This window comes from Stigmatopora argus, chromosome 11 (genome assembly GCF_051989625.1).
Source record: "Stigmatopora argus isolate UIUO_Sarg chromosome 11, RoL_Sarg_1.0, whole genome shotgun sequence".
NCBI lineage: Eukaryota > Metazoa > Chordata > Actinopteri > Syngnathiformes > Syngnathidae > Stigmatopora > Stigmatopora argus.
In genome coordinates, this window is record NC_135397.1 from 286464 (window position 1) to 309149 (window position 22686).

The 22686-nt window shown below is 51.6% G+C and overlaps 2 protein-coding genes across 4 annotated transcripts; one reads left to right on the plus strand and one right to left on the minus strand.

Moving 5' to 3' along the window:
- Positions 1–410: 410 nt before the first annotated feature.
- Positions 411–11863, minus strand: hectd2 (HECT domain containing 2). 2 transcript variants are annotated; one of them, XM_077613805.1, is made up of 22 exons: positions 11447–11863; positions 10111–10234; positions 8856–8994; positions 8676–8778; positions 8524–8613; positions 8362–8426; positions 8218–8263; positions 8034–8143; positions 7793–7941; positions 7603–7726; positions 7410–7506; positions 7231–7338; positions 7005–7137; positions 6760–6848; positions 5551–5615; positions 5381–5474; positions 4478–4552; positions 3200–3287; positions 2636–2742; positions 1932–2047; positions 1677–1820; positions 411–1440 (listed from the first exon to the last, which is right to left on the minus strand). In XM_077613805.1, the coding sequence occupies exons 1-22, from the start codon at positions 11513–11515 to the stop codon at positions 1320–1322; spliced, it is 2256 nt and encodes a 751-aa protein (XP_077469931.1). In that variant the 5' UTR covers positions 11516–11863; the 3' UTR covers positions 411–1319. The 2 variants fall into 2 exon arrangements, with proteins under 2 accessions (XP_077469931.1, XP_077469930.1); XM_077613804.1 differs by having other exon boundaries at positions 7005–7338.
- Positions 11864–13072: 1209 nt separating this feature from the next.
- bmpr1aa (bone morphogenetic protein receptor, type IAa) lies at positions 13073–22655 on the plus strand. Of its 2 annotated transcripts, none has more exons than XM_077613817.1 (13): positions 13073–13279; positions 16268–16340; positions 17329–17582; positions 18679–18838; positions 19047–19149; positions 19231–19330; positions 19397–19484; positions 19579–19714; positions 20108–20300; positions 20428–20725; positions 20818–20993; positions 21164–21294; positions 21385–22655. In XM_077613817.1, exons 3-13 carry the CDS (start codon positions 17489–17491, stop codon positions 21508–21510), a joined length of 1605 nt encoding a protein of 534 aa, XP_077469943.1. In that variant the 5' UTR covers positions 13073–13279; positions 16268–16340; positions 17329–17488; the 3' UTR covers positions 21511–22655. The 2 variants fall into 2 exon arrangements, with proteins under 2 accessions (XP_077469943.1, XP_077469944.1); XM_077613818.1 differs by having other exon boundaries at positions 19400–19484.
- Positions 22656–22686: the final 31 nt, after the last annotated feature.

Sequence of the window (22686 nt, forward strand, 5' to 3'; positions counted from 1 at the left end):
TGTCAAACCAGATATGGAGGCGAGGCGTAGTTACTCAATGACTCAATCTGGTGGCCGTGGCCTACTTTGTGCCTGGAAACTGGCCGTATGGACAGAAACTCCCGGCATTATTCTTTCCGCGACAATATCTTGGTGAGATCCCGTCGCTCCAAATGGCTTGGACTAGAGGTCTCGTGTCGTCCGCTGAAACGGTAGCTTAAATTTAAAAAAAGACAAACTTAGATCGTAGTTTATTTGACAAAATCTACGGAGTTGAGCAAAGAAGGTCCGAGGTTTCAAATGAATAAGAAGAGAGCTTCAGCAAAGACTTTTATTGAATGCCGCTTTTACACCAACAGCAAACAGGAAGTGGACACGCTGGTCTCAAGGCAGCTAGCTTCTTTGGGCTAAAAATAAAAGGGGGTGGGGGGGGGGGGGAACCAAAGGAAAAAAAGGCTAGCGGGGGCATTTGGCAACATTCTAAGCAGTTGGCCCGTCCGTCATCGTGTTCCAGAGAGCCAGCGTCCTCCGATCGTCATCTCGAGTGTCTCACTTTGGGTCGTGCGATTCTGCCGTCTGTATTTTCTAGTCATTGTTGGGCGTGGGTAACAAGTCGCAGCCGGTTTCCAGGTGCTCGTCGTCAAATGGGATTTCTCAAGGGGAATGTTCGAGTTTTCGTCATCGTGGTCATTTTCTCCTCGGCTCGTCTTAGACGTCGCTTTCTAGCCTGTCTAGCTTCTCACAGACTTGAATTTGACGAGGCGAGCCAGAGAGACAAAGAAGCTTTGTGAGCGAGCTGCGGTCGTCGCCGGCTGTTCTAACCCGCCGTGTTCACCTACTGGGCTCCCGGCCAGCGCCATTTTGAGGAGCCGTACGTGTTTGCTTGGAAACCGGGCCAGGAAAACAGAAAAGCCTTGACCTTGCTCTATCACCACCTTTTCCTGCTTTACGTATTTGTGACTCTCACTTCAGTCTACTGCAAAGCTAATGCTAAAGCTTCCCCGCGTCAATTTGTCTAATGCTAATAACTAAGTCGAACATCTTCAGTCTGTCGTCGTCCCTTTTTTTCGCGTTTCAGTGGCACTTCCCGTTCGGTCCGGTGCCCAGGCCGTGACGCGTCCGTGGAAAGCTTTCGAGCGCCCCGGCGTCAAAGCGCGCCGCGTTGTCAAGCGCGACCAAAAATCCAGCCCGGCAACATTTTGGCGCGATAGCCGCTAACTTCCGTAGCGAGTAGCTCGGCTCTATATTTGCAAATGGATGCGTGGGAAAGCTGGCGCCATCCCGTTAAATAAAAGCGAGGCAAAGAGTTGGAGGCGAGGGCGGGGCCGGGCGGGGTGGAGTCACTCCAGGCCGAACCCCTCCGCGTTGGAGATGGCGATGGTGAGTTTGTGCTTGAGTTCCTTCCTACTGCGGTACGGCGGCAAGCAGATCTGATTGAAGCACGTGTGTGACACGGGAAGCCTAAAAAAAAAAAGCAAAATAACGCTTTAGGAAGGCCTGACTTTAGAGAAGCGCTTTTTTTCTAGTGTTGCACCGATACCATTTTGGGGGATAGCAATCCTGCAAGTGAAATTGAAACGACGGCTGGCGGCCATCTTGGAGAGGGCCACCATTCGATAGACGGACCAGTATGGGTGCAACACTATTTTTTTGCCTCGCACGTCCGGCAAGGAAAATGAGGGCAAAAATGACGGTACCAGTCGGTGGGGGCGTCAATCTTTGAGATTTTGAAGTGCAGCTCGGCCATTCCTCCCACGGGAACGCGGTCGCTTCCCGTGGCGAAGTGAAGGAGCTTCTTTTGGAGGTCCACGGGGAAGGACAGCACCACCTCCCAGAAAATCCTGCCCGCAAAAAAAGCCAATGGCCGCTCTGGGATGTGACGACGCTCGCCGGGGTAAGCGCGTCGGTCGGCGGCTAGCTAGCGGGCGGGGCGGGGCGGGGCGGGGCCTCACCTGACGGTGGCGTCGGTCTTGCCGTAGCCCTCGTAGTGCGCGGCTTTCTGCAGGGCGCTCATGTCCAGCTGAGGGCTGCCGCACACCAACACCTCCACCTCCTCCGGACGCAGCAACTGGCGGCAGAACGCCATGACATCAAACAAGCGAGGGTGGTGTCCGCCCAAACCCATCGCAGTGGCCTTTCTTCCCACGCTTCTTTGCACCCGTGTGTCAAAGCTAAAATGGCATTTTAAACACACGGAACTAGAAGATAAACATTTCTGGTCGCTTTTTATTGGCTCGGGGGGCATTTTCGGGGGCAGTGGCGTCCAATTTATTTGGACTGGGATTTCATTTTCAGCCGTGACTTTTTTTAAAGCACTTCCTGATTCGAGCCTTGCTTTACGGGAAGTGAGGCAAGAGCGGACTTTCCAGCGAATTGCACCACCGCTCTTCCTTCCTGCCGTCAAACTCGTTTGTCTGACGGCCGGGCGTCCAATGCGTTTTGAATCGGGGGGAGGGTTGACGGCCGACGGACAAACCCTCCCCTCTCGAATGGATCGGACGTGTACTACTTGGCAATGAACTTGTAGGTAGGGACAGCAAATTGGCTAGTGAGTAGAGGTCAACACATTGACGGGAGGGTGCTCATTGGCCAGAGGAAGAACCCATTGTCTTGTTTTTTTTTTGTTTTAAGCCCGATCACCACCACGCGTGCTCACCATGAGGGCGTCCGAGGCGCAGACGCTGTGGAAGCCGTGGTAGAAGGCGGCAAACTGCTTGGAGATGGATTTATTCAGCAGGAAGTCCACGTAGAGCTGCACGTACTCTGAGCGGGAAGAGGGGCCAAAGGTCAACGGCCAGGAAGGAGGGATGGAGGCAGAAAACAGAAACGCTGGCAGAAAGAGCTTGAACCAAGGGACGCGTGAAAACCGGGTCCGGTCGTTGCCCTGAGCAGGAAGTAGGCTGCAAATTGCCGCAGACCAAGTAGCATATTATACTATCTATGCGGGTCATGTAGGTACCTGGCCTGCATTCAATATTTCATATGGACTGGTAATGTGGTATACAGTATCCCTAGTATATATAATAAACCCTTGTATTTGTCATTGTGACGAAAGCAGAGAATCCAAAGGGTTGGACTTTCCGGCCCGTCGCCCGCCCGAAAGATTACGCTTAAGATTTGGCGGCGCCACGTCACCCCAGGTGGGAAAGTGGAGTGAGGAGGAATTGCTCAATTTGCCGCTCGATGGTGTGGAAAGGCCAGAGAAGAAAAAGAGAAGCACCTTTCCTGTTGTGTTTGGTGACGGCAATCTTGTCTCCTCCGGGCTTCAGGTTGTACGACTTGACCACGCCCATTTCCTCCTGCGACACCTGCCGGCCCAAACAGACAAAGCACGGGTGTCAGTCGGCTGAGCGCCACCTACTATACTTCTTTGGAAGTGAGCTCATTCTCAAAAGTCGGACGTCCAATCCGTGGTGAACGAGTGCCAGACTCGGAGTTGAAAGCGAGTTCCGTGGATTCCAACGGGCCTAAAAATAGCCCGGTGGCAAACTCGGCGCCGGCCGTGTTTCCAATACGCGCCAGACCCAGTCCCAGAAACAAACGCTGGTCATGGCCAATTGTATGGTAATGACGATAGAAAAGAAAAGCATTCAATTCAACTACTAGAGAAAGTGTCTTTGAAAGCAACGTCACACCCAAGTAGAAGCAACTCAATATGTAATAGCCCGAAGCCAGGGTGCGTGCGTGTGCGCGCAATGTGGCCGACCGTGAACGAGCAAGCAGGAAGTGGCCACGGCCCACACTTGAAATCCGTCACAGCATCGGAATTGGCCTCGATTCCTCGGCCGCCATCCACCAGCCCGCTCGTGTCGTGCGCTTATGTAAATTGGTCTTCCCGTTGGTATTTTGAACCTTGCCACTTCAAAACTGGCAATGACGTCATCACGCTCGCGGGTGTAACGCACGAAGCCGCGATAGACGTCCAATCGCGACGTCTCGGAAATCGGCAGCCAGTAGCAGGAACGACCAGTGGCTCGTTGGCCTAAAAAAAGGTGCTATGAAATGTCATTTAGGGACCCAATTTGGCCCTTTCTTGCCACGCCCACTTTTGTGGAGCCGGCGTGACGTCACAACCAGAATTCCATGAAACTTTATGCATGCCGCACTCGGGGAAATTTGACATAAAGTTTCATGGAATTCTGGTTGTGACGTCACGCCGGTTCCACAAAAGTGGGCGTGGCAAGAAAGGGCCAAATTGGAATTCTGGTTGTGACGTCACGCCGGTTCCACCAAAGTGGGCGTGGCAAGAAAGGGCCAAATTCGGTCCCTAAATGACATTTCATAGCACCTTTTTTTAAGCCAACGAGCCACCGGTCGTTCCCGCTACTGGCCGCGTGTTGACGGCAACGATGGAATAGCGCGCATCTGATTAGCGTGCTAGCAGAAAGAGGTTGTTTGGTACTCATGGGCTGCCTTTGGCGGCAATAGACGTCTAAACGTTGGCCACGCGATTGGACGTCCAAGTAACTGATCACAAGGAAGGCAGTTTAAGGCGGACCTGGAAAGTCAGGTAAAAGTCCTCCTCCACGTTCCCGTCGTAGTCGAGCAGCTCCTGTAAACCGTGAGCCAGCTCCTGTCCACACACAAACACGTCCACCATTTATTTGGAGACGAGCTAAAAAAGCCGCTCTTGTTGCACACCTCTTACACAACAGCTGGCATACTTTTAGCACACCAAACATACTCTCTCTCGCTCTCACTCTAATGGCTGACCTTTTGGAAGGGCCATGTTCTTTGCCTCCAGCTAACATTAACACAGAGGCACACGAAAGAGAGTGAAAGAGAGAGAGAACGAGGACGAGGACGAGGACAGGACGCACTTGAACTCGGGACACAAAAGCGCCAGTGTATCGTCTGAGCCATTCGACTTTGTCTCCCTCTGGCGGAAGAGCAGAGAATCGCGGCAGGCGTCTCCTCCAGAGAGGTTTTAGATTAAGCCATATTGGAGCAGACGTACGGTTAAATATCCCCGCGTGTGCTTGTTATTGTCCAATTTCAAATAAAAAATATTTGGAAAATTATCGTTAAAAAAAGAACAACATGAATGATTATAAATAAAGCCAATAAAAATGTCAAAGAAAAAGACCATCCATTAATACAGTACAAATTCAAATACAAAAAAATGCTTCACTGTGTTGCATCCAAAAAGTAAGAATAATATTAATTTATGATTAAGTTAAACAGTAAAAATAATAATTATAAGATCAAAGTGAATTAAGTTATGAAAAAATATACAAAGATGAATTTGTGTGTTTAAGTAAGTCAATAAAATCAAGGAACGAACGAATTGCGACCAAAAACTGTAAATAGCGGCGTCTTATTTAACGTATAGTGGGGCATGTCATGACTGGAAGTAACAAAAAGGACACGATCTCCCCCTCGCGCCGACGACGTGACGTACCGGCGCGATCTGCCGCAGGTCGTCCAAGGTGGCGGTCGCCATGCCGACCGGGCCGTTGGGGTCACATGGCGCGGTGGGCGGAGTCAGCAGCTTCCTGCCACGAGATGGGGTGCACAAAATTAAAGGTTTTCCATCAGGGCCTCGGCGTTCCGGACACGTCCCGCACTGACCTGTAACAGTAGAGCGGGAAATGGATGTCCAGCGCGATGCTGTTGTAAACGGCCAAGCCCATCAGCTGAGCACCAATTAAGGCGGAAAGTGGGGAACCTTGGAATGGCACCCCCGGGCAGAAAGACAGCCCACGATCAAGGTGGCAATGTTCGGTGGCTTTTGGGGGGTGGAGTTTGTTTGTATTTCTCCTCTTGGCTTTTTCCCCCAGTGTGACTGACGTGAGTTCAGCCTTGGGTTCCCCACCCCCGCCGTCACTCCTGCTCACTCAGGTGTCGCCAATTGTCTCGTCAAGCCACGTCTGTCTATTTGGGAGTGCTTGTGTGAGCCAACTGCTATCCAGGCCCGTTTCTAGCCTCTCCTACAACCGTATTTTGTCTCTAGCGCTCCTTCTCCTGCCGTATGGTTTATACTTAATTTATCTTAGTTGTTAGTTTGTCACTTTCTCCGTTTTTTTAATTATTCAAGGCTTTGCCGTTTTTGTGTATACAAGTCCAAGTTATTAAAGTTACCTTAACGCCCCTTCACTCCCCGTGATCGCCCGCTATGGGTCCTACTCAGAACTCCACGCAAAACCTTAACAGTAAACCGTAAACACGGCAACCCCACCCCCCACTCCCGACAGCACACGATCAAGACAAGGTGCCAATGTACGGTGGCTTTTGGGGGGTGGAGTTGGTTTGCATTTCTCCTCTTGGCTTTTTCCCTCAGTGTGACTGACGTGAGTTCAGCCTTGGGTTCCCCACCCCCGCCGTCACTCCTGCTCGCTCAGGTGTCGCCAATTGTCTCGTCAAGCCACGTCCGTCTATTTGGGAGTTCTTGTGTGAGCCAACTGCTATCCATGCCAGTTTCTAGCCTCTCCTACAACCGTATTTTGCCTCTAGCGCTCCTTCTCCTGCCATATGATTTATAGTTCATTTATCTTAGTTGTTTGTCACTTTCCCCGTTTGTAGTATTTAAGGCTTTTGTTGTTTTGTGTATACATGTCTAAGTTTTTTTAAAGTTTCCTTAGCGCCCCCGTGATTGCCCGCTATGGGTCCGACTCAGAACTCCACGCGAAACCTTAACAGTAAACCGTATAAATACGGCACCCCACTCCCGCAAGAGGTTTTCCGCCGGGCCTTCGTTGATCCTCCCCCTTTCCCTCCGGCACCCGCAATGGGAAAGCTGGGGGCCATTAAGGTTACGTAACCCGCCTGGGTTAAGGATACAGTGCCGATGAGCTGAAACTCCGAGTAGTTGTCGCACTTCCAGCTGCTGAACCAATGGCAACCGGACTCCTTCATGTACGTGAACATGCCTGCAAGCACGTGCGCTCGTTATCGTCGTCAAACGTGGAGATGGAAAAAAACAAAATCTAGAATGGCTGGGAAAAAGTCAACAAAGGACCCAGAGAGCATCCAAGCGGGACAATAACCGAGAGAGAGGTGGTAACGTGGAAAGAAGCGTCACCGACCGTAGTCGTCGCGAAAGATCTGTCGGACCAGCAGCAGGAACCACTCCTTGGTCAGGCCGCCCATGTCTAGCCCCGCCTCCCCGAGGAAGGTCACGCGCAGCTTCTTCTTCAGGTCGCAGCGCTTCCGGCTCAACTGCGGGACAGACAAACGGACGGACGGACGGACGGATGGACGGATGGCCCACGGTCGATGGCGGCGATGGAGGGACGCCGCCCTACGGCTCACCTCGTCCAGCGAGTCGGCCAGCAGCTGCGCCCGCCGCACTTTGATGTTGAGGAAGAGGAGGTTCATGTCCACGCGCTGACGTCGCGACACTTTGCTCACCAGGCTTTGCTGCGGTGCGGCGAGACGACAAGGTTAGCTAACGGGAGGCCGACGCTCACCAGGGCTCGCCCGAGGCTCACCCTGGCCCGACGGATCATCTGCTGCTCCGAGTCCTTCTGGATGATGGCCTTCTTCACTGCCGCGGACAGGATGAAAGGAAACTGGCAGAAGGAAAACCTGAAGCGCCAACATCGAGAAGATGACGCGGATGAATTTTAGTCCTAATGGAGTAGCAAATTAAAAAAAAAAACATGGCCAATCGTTGGAGGCCACCTGCTGGAGTTTCCGTAGCTCTGCCAGGTTCGGTACTCCTCCATGAAGTCGATGTGCTCCAGGGTGATGTTGTAGAAGTCGCTGAACGGCATGATGGGAGGAGTCGACACGCTGTTGGCGGCGTCTGCGTGCGGCCCGGCTTAGGAAATGAGGCCAACGAACGAACCGATCGGCGCGCGCTCCGACTCACTGAAGAGGCCCAGCACTTTGGCGGCGGACGGGATCCACCAGGAGCACTTGGAGGCCGGCGGGAGCTCCTCGGGATCGGCGGGGAAAAGTCGAGTGGAGATGAAGTGCAGCAGACGTTCCACCAGCGGACGGAAGCGCCGCGCCGACAACCTGAAAGGAAAGGGCCCGCCGTCGACGTCCTTCTTCATCGACCGACCAACTGACCGCCAGCCGATCTCTGGAGGCGGTCCTCGACGTCTTACTTTTTCAGCCAGTGCACCAGGAAGTGATGATCGGCTTCCGACAAGGCAGCCATTTGCCTCAACAGGTGAGCGTAGATCACGTAGGTGCCGCTGCTGGAGTACTGGGGGTTCTGAGGGCGGCGCTCGGCCATCAGCTCCAGTCCAAAGGCCAACAAAAAAAAAACTCACCGTCGTCAAGTCTCACCTGAATCAGGATGAAGTACGCGCGCAGATCGTCTTTGCTTCGAGGTCTGAAATCGCCACAAAAACAACCGTCAGGGACGGACGGAGAGACAGATGACCGGTCGGAGGTCACCTGCTGATGATACAAAAAAGTTTGTCTGCTCACCCTTTCCACTCTCTCAACAGACTGTTGATGATTCCCTTCAGAACTGATTTCTGGATATCCTGAGGCTGCACACACACACACACACACACGGACACAGAAGCCCAAACCATCACGTGACAGGAAGCGCGCCAGGACGTGCTTCACGCGTCGTCGTCGACTGACGGTTTGGAGCAGAGCGTCGTAGACGGCGTTGACAAACTTGGCGTTGACTCCCGAGTCGTCGATGGTGTCGAAGGAGCCGTTGGCTTCCCGCTGTGGGGTCAGGTCGGGGGGCGGGGTCAGGTCACGATGCGGCCTCACGCTCCGCCTCTTACCTTGAAGGCGGCGTTGAGCTCCAGGAAGGAATCAAAGGTGCTCAGGTAGAAGTCTCCAACCTGGCGCCAGTCGGCCGACAGCGCCGCCCGCTCCGTCTCCTCGCTGATGACGCGCACCAATTAGACGTCGAGCTTGTGTGTGTGTGTGTGTGTGTGTGCTTGTGCGTGCGGCGGTCTCACAGGAAGTCCTTGATGTTCTTGTTGCGCCAGGGGACGACGGGTTCGCTGGGGAAGGGCGCTTTGGCTTCCGGGGGCAACGTGTCCACGGACGCGCGCTGCTTGCCTCGGCCAAAGCTGCCGATGGGAGGTAGCTCACGCGCTGAAAAAAAGAAAAAAGAAAATGCATTCATTGGTCACCCCAGCTGCTCGTATTCACGAGGGTGGTGGGGGTGCCGGAGCCCAGCCGACTAGGGGCAGGGCACAAGCAAACACACGTATCTGAGGACACTTTGGCATACAATTAGCCTAGCGTGCATGTTTTGAGGATGCGCCCGGTCACAATGTTGCTGTCAAAACCTACTGAAAGTCAATTTAAACAGGAGTTCCTTTAGAATTCAATCAAAGTATAACCTTACTTAGTTTAGTATAAAAGGTCATTGAGTAAATTGATTCCAGCGCATGTCATCAAAAGTGACAAATTTCCATATTTTGAATTAGAATCAAAATGAAAACCAAACACACACACACACACACACACACACACACACACATGAGCATGTTTTATAATTAGTTTTTTTGTTTGGCAGTTGCCATGGTCGTGTTGCAGGTGCATCGTGGGGGCTGGAGAGGAAGAAAATAAAATTAAAATTAAATAAAACGTGGTTGGAAACATCTAGTAGTAGCATTTAAACCAATAATTGAAATACATTGTTTTAATTGAAGAAAATAAAATGGCTTCCAGTCGGGAAGGATTTGCCAAAGTAAAAGCCCCGGTGTACTTTTGCCTCGTCGTCGTGTCGCGGTCGGGATGCGCAGCGCGGGCTGACGGCAACTGAAGCGGTCGCCACGACGACCGCTACTCAAATAGAACCCTCCCCCTTTTTTCACCTTCATCTTCATTAGCGCCTTTCCTCTTTGACCATTCAAAGTGTCCCTCTCTCTCTCTCTCTCTCTCGTGCTTTTTTTCCCCTCTGCTCAATTCTTCGGGCACCTGTCGGCGTGACGACCGGTCACCGTGGCGACGACGACCGTCGCTTTGAAGCTGGGGCGGCAGGAAAAACAAACGATGCCGCTTTTGGCTGGCGGGGACATGTCCCAAAAAATGGAGAAGTCCTCAAAAGTCAACACCATGTGCCCAACGTCGGATAGTTTGGATTTTAAAAGTCACCATTTGTCTTAAAAAGTCACAGAAAACCCTAGAAACAGTCGTTATTTCTTCGGCTGCCACGGACGGCGGGCGGGGTTAGCGGGGCCGGACGGAGCTCGGCGGACTGACCGTGCTTGAAGGCCGGCGGGGGGGCGCCCGCGTTGCCGTCCGGGACTCGAACCCTCCTGTGGTTGAGCGTGTTGATGAGGCTCCCCAGAGACGGAAGCGGAGGTTTGCAGCGGGCCGCCGTCGCCTGCCGCGCGTCACAAAAGAACCACGTCAGCCTGGCCACTATTGCACTGCAGGGGTGCAGCTTTTTGTTCCAAAACACAAAAAAGAGGCCTTTTTTTCTTGTTTACCAATGTGCCATCCTACACGTGCAATCGGCGGATTGCCGTCAGGTGCTTCTTGTTTCAGCACAACCCCCGTTGCTTCAACTTTGTCAGCTTTGTCTGTGCCGGATGGCTTAGAACAAAAAGCTGCACCTACCCACAGGGCCACAGTGGCCCTCCACGACACCATATAGCGATACCGTGTATCCCAAAGGCTTATACTTCTACTATATCCTTTTAAAAAGGTGTCCTAAAAAAGGAATCAATGGGTTGCATACCTGTCAACCTCTGCCGATAACTGCCCTTATAAATGATTATGATTCCCCTTACAAACCCCCAAAAAACCTTACAAACACCGTACGAGTCGTACGGTGTTTGTAAGGTTTTGGGGGGGGGTTGTAAGGGGAATCATAATCATTTATAAGGGCAGTTATCGGCAGAGGTTGACAGGTATGGCCCGGTTGTAGCAAGAATTTTCACTAGAAAAGTGCGGCGGGTTTGGTAGGAACTCCTCGGCGGCCAAAGACGTACATCCGAGCCGCCGGGATCGGACCTCCGTCCACCACCGCCGCCCCGTGTTTTTCCTAAGGGCGGATTTTGCGCGACGGGAACGGAAAAAGTGATCCGTCCGTCTTGGTCACGTCGGATTTGAAGTAATAATGGAAGGAAAAAGAGCCACTCAAAAATCTGTGGCTTTACTTGAACACTGTTGGATTGAGCACGACTAAACTATACTTAGTCGGCTCCCCAAAAAACGAAACACAATCACTTATTGTGGTTTACTCTTTGATAGACGTCCAATCCGGTGTATGCATAGCGAATCTTCAATTGGCTCATTTGCCCATGGAGTTGGCTCCATCGTTTCTCAGCGTGTCATACTTTCAACTCCTCGGCTGCCATTGACGACGATAGACGTCCAATTGGATTGGACGTCATTCAACGGCAGTCGTGGGGTCTTTTGAATAAATTTGCCATTTATCCCTGCCCATGGGTTCGCGTTCACAGTTGCATTTGACGCGTGATAAACGTCCAATCCACTCGAAATTGAGATGGATCGGACGTCTATCACTGTCAATGAGTCGAGAAAGAGAGAGAGAGAGAAGTGGTGCTGAGGGAGGGAAGAGCGCTCTTACGTTGGAGATCGGCGGCAGCTTGTCTCGCTCTTTGCACGTCGCTCCAAAGTCGTCGCTATCCGTCATCATTCCTTCCTCTTCGAAAACGCTTGCTTTCGTCCCACGTCAAAATTAAAACAATAGAAAAAATCAATAAATAAAGGTTGTTTGGGGTTTAAAAGTGTCCCAAAGTGTTCATGGCTGTCTTCTCGCCGCGTCGTTGTCGCTGCGCACGCGCAACGCGGCAGCTTTTCAGGTAGGAAAATAATAACAACAACAACAACAAAACAAAAACAAGAAGTTTTCGTTCGTCACGCGCGCGCACGGGTACGCGCGGGCGGGCGCGCGCCAAATCAGTGCGTAAAGTCGCTGCTCGGCGACCGGAAGTCAACAAGACAGCCCGCAGCCAGAACACGCAGACGGCCGTGGCGGCCCGGCGCCATCTTTGGACGGGGGAGGAGCTTCGAGGCGGAGCGGAGGGGCACCAAGAGGAGGAAAATGGGGGGCGGGAAGTCAGAGTTTTTTCTCTCTCCACCTTTTTTATATTGCAACTGAAATCAAGGCACAGTTGCCATCTTCCCCTTCCATCCAAGCTGAAATGGGAAGATGGCAACTTTGAGCCTTTGTTTATTCGCCTCCAACCGTCCCACTTGAAGCAGATTGGACCTGAAAACTGATCGACTGTCATCATCTCCATGGCAACCTTCCCGAAAGATGGATGAGGTCATTTTCCTGTGCTTTGGCTGGAATTGGCCAAGCACTTAGAAGGCTTCTGCTCGGTGACGGATGATGTTGTGCGCCCGCTTATTACATCAGTGGCCATTAAACGAGCTTGGAGGATCGATGGTGGCTGGCGGTGGCCCACATTTTCAAATGTCAAATTCTCTTGTCGTGGCAATGGCACATATTTCATCTTTTAATGGATTTCTTCCATAAGATAACAGCATTCCTATCAAAACCTATTTCCCCAAATAAGCCATTGACGGTGACAGACAACTAACATTAATAATGACATTGAAATGTTCTTTTTAAAATGTCTCTTTAAACTTAAAACTGCAGATGTTTTACTATTGTTGGGATGAACACATAACAATGTTGCAAAAAATATTTTATATAAATATATAGTACTATACGTACTATATCCCAACACACACACACACACACACACTTCTTGTATAAATAACACAATGAACAGCAGAGGGCGCCTTTGTGATTCAAACCTCTTGAAAACAAGAAGCCGCGATTGCAATCACAGAAAAAAAAGAGCACCCGAGACGACGTCCCACTCTGTTGTTTGTTTTGTCTTCGACTAGACCAGCTCGTCTCTAGAGTGGCGGCCGAGGGGCCGATCTCGGTTGACTTTCCCCAAACGGTGGCGTAAAAGTACATATGACAACCACCCGAGACTGCTTGCCGCTAAATCGTAGGGTCCCGGGAGACAAGCATGACGGACGAGGCTCTCTATTTTCGGAGAAAAATGCATCTATTCTAAGCAAAGTCCTGAATCCTGGATTTGGGTGGGGATCTCGGGTTGCTGAGGAGTGGAGAGGCGTGGCGTTTGTAACTTCCTAGACGATCTTTGCTTGGTAGACGATGCTGAAATCATAGACGATCTTGGATTTGCTGCGGGCGTTCCAGTCAGTAAGTCACCCGCACGCACGCACGCACGCGCACGAGGACGTAAGAAGCAGGCAGTTACAGTCGGTCGCACTTTATTGGAATACATACCGCAAAAGCTGGAATTTCAACACCTTTCCTTTGAAATTTGGGACTTTTTGGCCCACACCGACAGAAAAAAGGACCCAAAGGGAAAGCTAAGGCAAGAGAGAAAGCGAGTTCACCACAATAAATAAGGTAACGACGACAAACGTCAACTTTAGTGCCGGGCTACGACTTGTGGGCGCCGTGTATTTACCGGAGCGTAGCGGGTTCGCTACAAGCTGCGTTTTGGTGTTTCCAGCCAAGCAGGTTACTCGGTAGGTTATTTTTCATAAAAGGACACTTTGGCAGTGTTTAAACTATTTCGCTATTCCAATGGTGAACTAGTGTAATAACTTCTTGGATGTGTCGAGAGGACAGAAATGCTCTCGAATGCTGGCGGAGATGTCGAGATTTTCCTGGGTGTCGTTGCCAGGTGATAGACGAGGCCCGTAGGTTGCAGTCGTGGAAAAAAAGTTTACCGTCAACTTCTTTTTTGCTTTTGACTGAACGATTCATGTCAGTTTTATAACCTTTTTAATCCTTCCACAGTCTTTGAAATGTTTACTAATCGGCCCTGACACGTTGTGAAAATTTCGGAAGTAATAAGTGCCTTTATTGGTGTCTTTTTTTGTGTGGCAGTGTTGTGAAGCCTTCAGCTGCATTCCTCAGCTAGCTAACATCGAACTTTTTCGTCTCTTTGTTCGTCTTCTGGACTCTCCGCCAACTTTGACTTTAAAAAATGCAACTTGTTACCGAAAAGAACAAAGCTGTATGAAACATTTACTTCAAATTAATGTAAGCCAACAAAGTAACTGCGTTTTGACCAAAGCCTTTTGTAAACATACGTTTGCACCAAAGTAGTAGTTGCAAATCCAACTACCACAGGGGCTGTATTTACTTCAGTTTTAAACCTAAGCTATTAAGACATTAAATTGCTCGTGTAAAGGGTAAATAAAATCAGTTTGTGAAGACTTTTAAAGGGCAAAATTTAGTCAAATTGGGTCGAGTATGAAGTGCCTTCTCTACGCATTTTTTATTTTATTCCCAATACTAATTACGACACCTGGCTTTGTGGTATCAGGCCCCAATGGGCCATTTTGATAATGTTAATGTTTTGAATTAATTGCTGAATCAAGTTTAAAAAAGGCCAATCAGTAAGGAGACACAACACTACTGTATTTCCTGTTGGGAAAGTGACGTTTTCAAGATTTGGGTCGTTTTGCATTACAACTAAATCTCTAAACCGATGTTAAAGAAAATGCCTAACCCTTGAGTGGTTACTTGATGGAGCAATGAATTGTTTTCCTTTCTTTTCTTATGTTCGAATTCGCCGGCTATTGGGAAAAAATGGCAACGGTGTGGATTTTTAACCTAGTCTTCAGCGGGCCCTACGTTTGGAACACGGTCTAGACAAGTATGGCACTGGTGTGCACGTGCGAGACAGCTGCACATTCCGCGTCCGAGTATTTACGTGGCACTAATAAAGGAAAGAATGCATTGGTGCTCTCCTCTCCAGCTGACTTGTTGTCTTTTTGTTCGGATGAGGCCACAACATCCATCCATCCTCAACGACTCGTGTCCGACGTAGCCCAGTACGAGAAGCCTTGGAAAATGTTAAAAGAAGACATTGATTTTCAACTTTTCTAGTCTAACTTAAAAATAAGGATGGCAATGTGAAAACATTTATTATTTCCAAAGATCTTGGAAGAAAAATGATGCTGAAGCTAAAAATGCCACCAGTGTATCCATCCATGCTAACTGTTAGCATGGCTTTGTAAGCTAAAGAGACCCTTATGTGTCTTTCTTGTTGTTATCAATGGAAGTGTTGATGTGTTTCTTGAATTTTGGAGCATTTCTCTTCCTTTTTTTCTTCTTTTTTCGGTTTTGTGCCGGTTCCTCGGCGGCCGGGATCCGTCCGTCTATTCCTGCTAACCCCTTTTCTTCTTTTTTTTTGCTTTTGCCGAGGCATGGGATCGCGTTACTCGCGGGTTTGGAGGCGCAACGGTGGCACGAGGAGGAGGAGGAGGAGGATGAAGAAGAGGAGGAGGAGGAGGGAGATCGGGTTTCACCCCTCCCTCGGAGGAGCCTGGAGACAGAGTGGCTAAGCCGAGGGGCAAAACACGCTGCCGCTCCTCCTCCTTCTCCTCAAAATGAGCCGCTTCTTCACCTCTGTCATCAATCTGATTTTTTTCCCCCTCACTAAATTTGATTTGACTCTCTTTGCACGCCTACTTGTCACAATAAGAACAAAAACCAGAGAAGGCTATATTTTTTTGAACCCTTCGAAGGTTTCTCATTGGCTGTCATTGAGCGTGCTCGACATCCCGTTTGTTTCAATCAAATGAGCGTTCCAGTCAAAAGGGAGCCAGTCCACTGGGTTTAAATCCATTGGACGTCCACTCTCGTGAGGGCTCCATACTATACTATGAAAATACAACAGCTTAAATGCTGATTTTCATTTTGCGTCGTCATCGGGACGTCTGTAGAAGAATAGAAGACGCGCCGATCAAAATAGTCTTTGATTATTTGGATCACCGTTCGTGGAATTGCGGCAGTCCTGGAGCGGATGCGATATCGCCGTGCTTTGGAGACATCTTGTCGCTTTGATTCCTCTCGAAGGCCATCGCGGCGTTCACGTTGACTCCAAAGGTATTGATCGCGGCGCTAGTGAATTATTCAGACGCGCTGGCCACACTGGCGTCGGACCTAGGCCCTAAAATAACATTTTAGATTTTTTTCCCCACCAAAATAGCATTCCTAACAGGTATGACTCACATCTGGTGCCGTCAATGACTAAATATTGTCACCCATTGTTTTCCATTTGGTCCTTGCGTGGTCTTGGCGAAATTGCCTGCCACCAAAATAAGAAAGCAAAACAATGGACGCTTCCAAGATGACATGAGATAAACCGTTGCTCTTTCTTTGCTTTTTCCCCGCCCGTGAGTCTACGCTACTTCTTTTCCCCGTCCATAAAAAGCCGGCCATACTCGTCCTCCTTTTCTTTCTTCCAGAAGAGGAAGTAACTTGGTCTCATCGTGATTTCATGGGCTTGATTGTTGTTGTTGTTGTTGTTGTTTTATTTTGGACTGAAAAGGAGGCCTGGCAGAAAGAAAGTGTGACTCGGCGTTTGTGTCCCAACAGGTGGCGCCCCTGGGACGCGCTTTCCCCGTGGAGCCGGCCGCCGACATGCTACACGCACGGACAGCGCGCTCAGGTATGGCCGCCGCACGCGTCACTTCTCTTGCACGTAAAAGTAAGTAGGGCAAATTATTGGTGTTATACGAAAAAGGAGGCTCTTTTAGCGCCTCCCAGAGTGCAGGAGGTCCAACAAGTCCGGACTTTCTTTCTACGATGACAGAAGTGGTTCTGCCGAGTCAGCGATCTGCTTTGGAGATAAAAATAAACCCTTTTTCCGTACGTGGATCCCCCTCGGTAACGTTGCCCTTTGAAAAAGGCTCAAATGAGGGGAAACTCCATATTAACCATCAGGAAAATGGGAATAATCCTGTTGATTTGGCACGTTTGATGCAGTTTAATATTGAACTAGGCCAAAATCCGGTTAAAATGGGGGAACACCATCATGTCAGTATTTGTGTTCCAACGGAGCAGGTGGACACGTGGAGTGGACATGGTTTGCGACTGCGTCAACGTGTAAAGAGCGCGATCGCGTCGCGTCTACTCCTCCAAATGGCTCCCATATGTTCCGCAACAAGCGGCCGCATTAATTTCTCGGGCCGAGAAGGCGAGCGCGGATGATTTCAGTCCAAAAGTATGTCGGAGTTCCCCCGAAGGCCAAACTTTGAGGCCACCGTCGGGATTTGATCCATTTTTAGTGCGAGGCCGTCACGTGCCGGTCTATTCTACGCCGGCAAAGGTTTGCTTCTACAATTGATTTCGAGCCATCGGGCGAAAGTCGGCGATCCACGGTTGACTCCAAAGAACCTCTGATCCGATCCGTTTGAGAAGATTTGGTCTACACCATGGTACGGTTGTAGCAATGTACAAATGCCATTTGATTCACGCAAACGAACCAAAAAGCACCAGGAAAAATGTTGCCTCCCTCCCGGCGTGTTGGCGAATATTCTTGGGGAAATCAGACTCAGAAAGTTTCCCACACGAGTGGATTTGGGGCCCGAGTGCTCTCGGAGGATGTCACTTTGCTCACGCATAATGTCAACAAATGTCTGTGTTTTGGCCTCCAGCGTTCCGGGTCTCCAGAGCCAGCCACGAAGAGGAGCTCACGCTCCTCTTGTGATAATCCTCCGGCCAACCAGCGATCCGGCCACCAGCGTGTCTCCCGACCCGGCCGCCATCGTATCGGGAGCGTCCGTCCCGCCTAGCTCGCCCCCGAGCGGCCTCCGAATGGGAGTTCTCCATTTGCGGCTGGCCGCCGCCCCGCCGCCGGCGCTACCGCCGCTACTGCTACTGCTGCTGCTGCTCCTCGGAGGATCGCAAGGTAACAAAAACACTTTCTTTTTTTCCAAAACAAAGCGCCGGCGCTCCCGGCAGGAAGCTGTTGAGCCGATTGTTGGTGCTCCGGCTTCCTTTTTCGCTCATGAAGCCTTTCCTGTATGACGGACAGCGGGAAGCGGCGCGCGTTGTGGGCCGGGAAGCACTCTGGCGCGCCGCCACTCTCGTTTCCCCTCCGTCTTTTATCGGCCGCTCGCGTTTTATCTTTTGGCCCAAAACCTAAAGCTCCTTTCCAACGCGCTTTCCCAAATATTGTACGTGAGCACCGGCAAAAGCGCCGTCCGTGCCAAACCATTGATTTCCAAAACCTATTTAAAGAAAGAACCAAAACGGACCAAAAAGTATTTTGCCATCTTGGCCAGAGGAACAACAATGCGTTTGTTTTTTCTCCAAACAAATGTTTATCGCGACTATACTCACCCTCCCTCCCACTTTGAACCCGTTGGACGTCTGCTAGCGATAAAGTGATTTCATTTGCCAGCCGGCAAACCCGACCGGGGGGCCGCTTTACGGCCCGTCTTCTGTTTCTGTGACCACCGGGCGCCTGGCGGCGTTGGCGCTTCGCGTCCGGACACGTCGGCGCGCTTTGTTGCCGCGAGGAAGGCGGGCCGCCCGCCTTGCCGGCCCGCCCACTCGTCTGGAATGCGACACGCCAGAAAAAGAAAAGAGCGGCGAGCAGATAAGAAGGAAACATCCCCCCGGCTTTCTCTTCCGCCCCCGAAAAACAAGGCGGCCAAGGGATTTCCAAATAGCGTCGCACCCATGCCGTTTTTCCTACGCCAATCCCGCACTTTTTCAACAAATAGACCCGTATTTTCGCTTCCAATCTCCCTGACTGGAAAGCGGCCGCCTCGCCGATGGGCTCCCGTGGATGAACGTCCCGTCCATTTTAAATGGGGCGGGGGGTGGGGGGCGCGTAAGAAGGATCCTTCACGTCCATTTTAAATGGGGGGATCCTTCACTCACTGCCGATGGCGCACCTCGAAAAAAAGCTATCGCGGCGAGTGGTTTCTCGGCGCTCCCCCGATATCCGTGACATTTTAGCGGCGTGGTGAGAACCTGACATGTGTTCGCTTGGGCAGGCGCGGGCCAGAACCCGGACCACGTCCTGCAGGGCACGGGCGCCGAGGCCCGGCGCCCCGGCGACGACGACTCCACCGTGGCCCCCGAAGACGCCGCCCGCTTTCTCAGCTGCTACTGCTCCGGACACTGTCCCGAGGACGCCACCAACAACACCTGCCAGTAAGGCCCCTCCTTCGTCCCGCTAACATTTCCACGGGTTTACGATAGGCTCCACGCCACGTGGATAGAAAAGCCACAATTTCAGCTTGATTTTTTTATTGGATTTTTTCGGAACAAGGAAACTATCCTCCATTACTATGGAGACGGAGCGGGCGTGGCACAAAAGCATATTGGGCCGTTCCGGATAATAACGGGCGTCTTTCCTCAGAACCAACGGTCAGTGCTTCGCCATCATCGAGGAGGACGAGCACGGCGAGCCCGTCCTCACCTCGGGCTGCATGAAGTACGAAGGCTCGCACTTTCAGTGCAAGGTACGTGCGGCATTCGGTCGGGTGGACGTCCAGGGTCAGTCGGTCGGGCTTCGGTCTTAACCCACGCCTCGGCCTCGGCAGGACTCCCCGAACGCTCAGACCAGAAGAACCATCGAGTGCTGCGCCAGCGACTTGTGCAACCGGGACCTGCGACCCACGCTGCCCCCGCAGGCGCCTTCAGGTACGGGCGGCTGACATGGGGAAGTCCGAGCGGGCGACTAACGCCTTGCCTCGGTCGCTCGGGCAGAAGCCGGCCCCCACTGGTTGGCGTTCCTCATCTCCATGACGGTGTGCTGCTGCGTGCTCATCTGCGTCACAGTGGCCTGCTACTACAGGTGGGAAGGACCAGGACCAGGACGGGGACGGGGACGGTCCGGGGCGACTTTGCCGTTTCCTCACCGACCCGACCCGATCTTTCTGTCGCGTCAGGTACAAGTGGCAGAGCGAGCGGCAGCGTTACCACAAGGACGTGGAACAGGAAGTGTTCATCCCGTCGGGGGAGTCGCTCAAAGACCTCATCCACCAATCCCAGAGCTCCGGCAGCGGCTCGGGGCTCCCCCTGCTGGTAAGGACGCTTTCCTTCTTGGAAATGGCCTCCTTTTTGGACTGTCTTCCTGCATTTATATATATACACTAATACCTTGAGATACGAGCTCCGGGACCGAGCTCATGTGTGTCGATTTACGTTTCCCATAGAAAATGTGTCTCGTATCTCAAGGCAGGTAAATATTTGCTCGGAATTTTACCCGTATCTCAAGGTATTGCTGTACACACCTCCAAAATGGATGTCAATATTCCTTTAAGACACACATTTATCTCTTGCTTTCAATTTTCAACAATTAACGTTCAAGGGAAAACATCCTATTCCCAGTGTCTCGTCTACGGTAATGTAGATGTTGGCGAAAAACGAGAGCCAGGTCGACTCAGCCTTGGTCTTTTTTTCTTCTTCTTTCTTTAGGTTCAGAGGACCATCGCCAAGCAGATCCAGATGGTGCGTCAGATCGGCAAAGGGCGCTACGGCGAGGTGTGGCTGGGCCGCTGGCGGGGCGAGAAGGTGGCCGTCAAAGTCTTCTTCACTCGGGAGGAGGCCAGCTGGTTCCGCGAGACGGAAATCTACCAAACCGTCCTCATGAGACACGACAACATCCTGCGTGAGATGGCCTTGAGATTGAGAGATGAGCGCATCAAAAACAATTTGTTGCTCTGCTAAAAAAGACATTCAAATGGAAATTGATGTAGATAGACGGTTGTTGAAGAAATCCTCCTCTTTTCCTCCAGGCTTCATCGCGGCCGACATCAAAGGCACGGGCGCCCTGACGCAGCTCTTCCTGATCAGCGACTACCACGAGAACGGCTCGCTGCACGACTTCCTGAAGACGGCGGCGCTGGACGCGGCCGGCCTGCTGCGGCTGGCCTACTCGGCCGCCTGCGGCCTGTGCCACCTGCACACCGAGATCTACGGCACGCAGGGCAAGCCGGCCATCGCCCACCGTGACCTCAAGAGCAAGAACGTCCTGGTCAAGAAGAACGGCGCCTGCTGCATCGCCGACCTGGGCCTGGCCGTCAAGTTCAACAGGTGAGGAGGAGGAGGAGGAGGAGGAGACAAAAGGACGGAGCGTCGGGCGCCCCAACTCCTCCTAATACTCGTCCCCCCTCAACCCCCTTTAGCGACACCAACGAGGTAGACGTCCCCCTGAGCGCCCGCGTGGGCACGCGACGCTACATGGCCCCCGAAGTGCTGGACGAGAGCCTGAAGAAGAACCACTTCCAGGCCTACCTCATGGCCGACATGTACAGCTACGGATTGGTGCTCTGGGAGATGGCCAGACGCTGCGTCAGCGGCGGTAGCGTAGCGCTCGTCTTAATTCTTGAGCCGGCTCCAAAATGCTTTCAATACTTCTTTTAACAACAACTCTATTGCTTTCATTCAATACTATGCTCTTGTTGAGATGGAGCCCTGTCGTAGGTCAGCGAGCCCTCGCACATTTGCTCTTTTTTTCTCGTCGGCACGCAGGCATGGTGGAGGAGTACCAGCTGCCGTATTACGACTCGGTGCCGTCGGACCCGTCCTACGAGGACATGCTGGAAACGGTGTGCGTCAGGGGCCTGCGCCCCACCGTCTCCAACAGGTGGAACGGCGACGAGGTGAGACCGCTTCGGACTGGACCGGACCGCCCTTCCCCTCCCCTCCCCTCCCCTCTCCACACTCAACTCCCGGCCGCTTTTTCTCCACAGTGCCTGCGCGCCGTTCTGAAGCTGATGAGCGAGTGCTGGTCGGCCAGCCCCGCCTGCCGCCTCACCATCCTGAGGGTGAAGAAGACGCTGGCCAAGATGGTGGAGTCGCAGGACATCAAGATCTGAAGGTCCGGCACTCCCTCCGTCGCGAAAATCGCCCGCCCGCCCGCACGCGCTCGTCCATCTCCACGCTTTCCGTGAAAGCAACGCAGACCGCTTCCTGTCCTCTCCGGCGACAAAACGAAATCCATTCATTCTCCCATCGCGTCGCCGGTCTCGGCCGGAGGAGTCGTCGCCGCGGAGACGCGTGCCGTCCTGTTTTTTTTTTTCTCATTGTTTTATTTGATTTTTTTGTCGTCTGCTCACTCACGAAAGGCCGCCTTCGGCAATCTCGTGCGTGCAGACGATCCTCAGTGGGCGGAGCCGATGAGACGGGATGGCTTCGTTTGGGATAAAAACAAAAAAAATGTTCCTAAGCCTCCATACTAGGATACTCGGTTATGACGTTAAGGCTAAATTCGATTTCGTTTGTGCGTAAGGGCGACGCTACTTGGCGGAGGCTAAAAACGAATGTTGCGCCGATACGACCCGGCTATCGGTAGCCGACACCCATGGTTTTCAGACTATGTCGAAAATGATATCGGTGGAAAACTACTAAAGACTCATTGTTGCTTTCCGGTCCGAAAAGGTCCAAGATAAGTTGAGCTTGTCATCTTTTGGGGAGGCGGACAGAAATGGACATCTTTGTCACGAAATGATGATATATTGTGGCCCGATTTTAACAGAGGTAGGCCAGGATCCATTGAAACGAGCATCGGCGTCGTCCGTCGCCATTTTGCGGAACGAAACTTAAAGCTAGCTACGGCTCCTCCCACTGAGCTTTTTCACGTCCAATCACACTCTTCTAAATGTGTCCGTCGTCGCTTTTAACTTAAGACTTTGGTCGACGGGAAGTCTGTCTATTTGTCCAACGTCCAGGCCAGCGTAGCCAAGCGATGATTTAGGCCAGACCGTTCAAGTTTGGCAAAATCGAGTCACTTTAGGGAACGTCGGCACGCTAGCGACGTCGCCGTTTGTCTTCATCAGTGACTTTTTTTTTTCTTGTGTTGTGGGATGGTTTTTTTCCTCATCTAATATGCAAGAAGCCTCGCGAGGCGTATAGAAATGTGTTTTTCTTTTGTGCCTTATGAGTTTACCAAGGAAACAATGTGTATACAGTCTGTCCAATGTCATCATTTGAAGTAAATAACCTTATTTTTAGTACTCAACAATGTGTTTTAATTTGACTTTTTTGGGCAACTC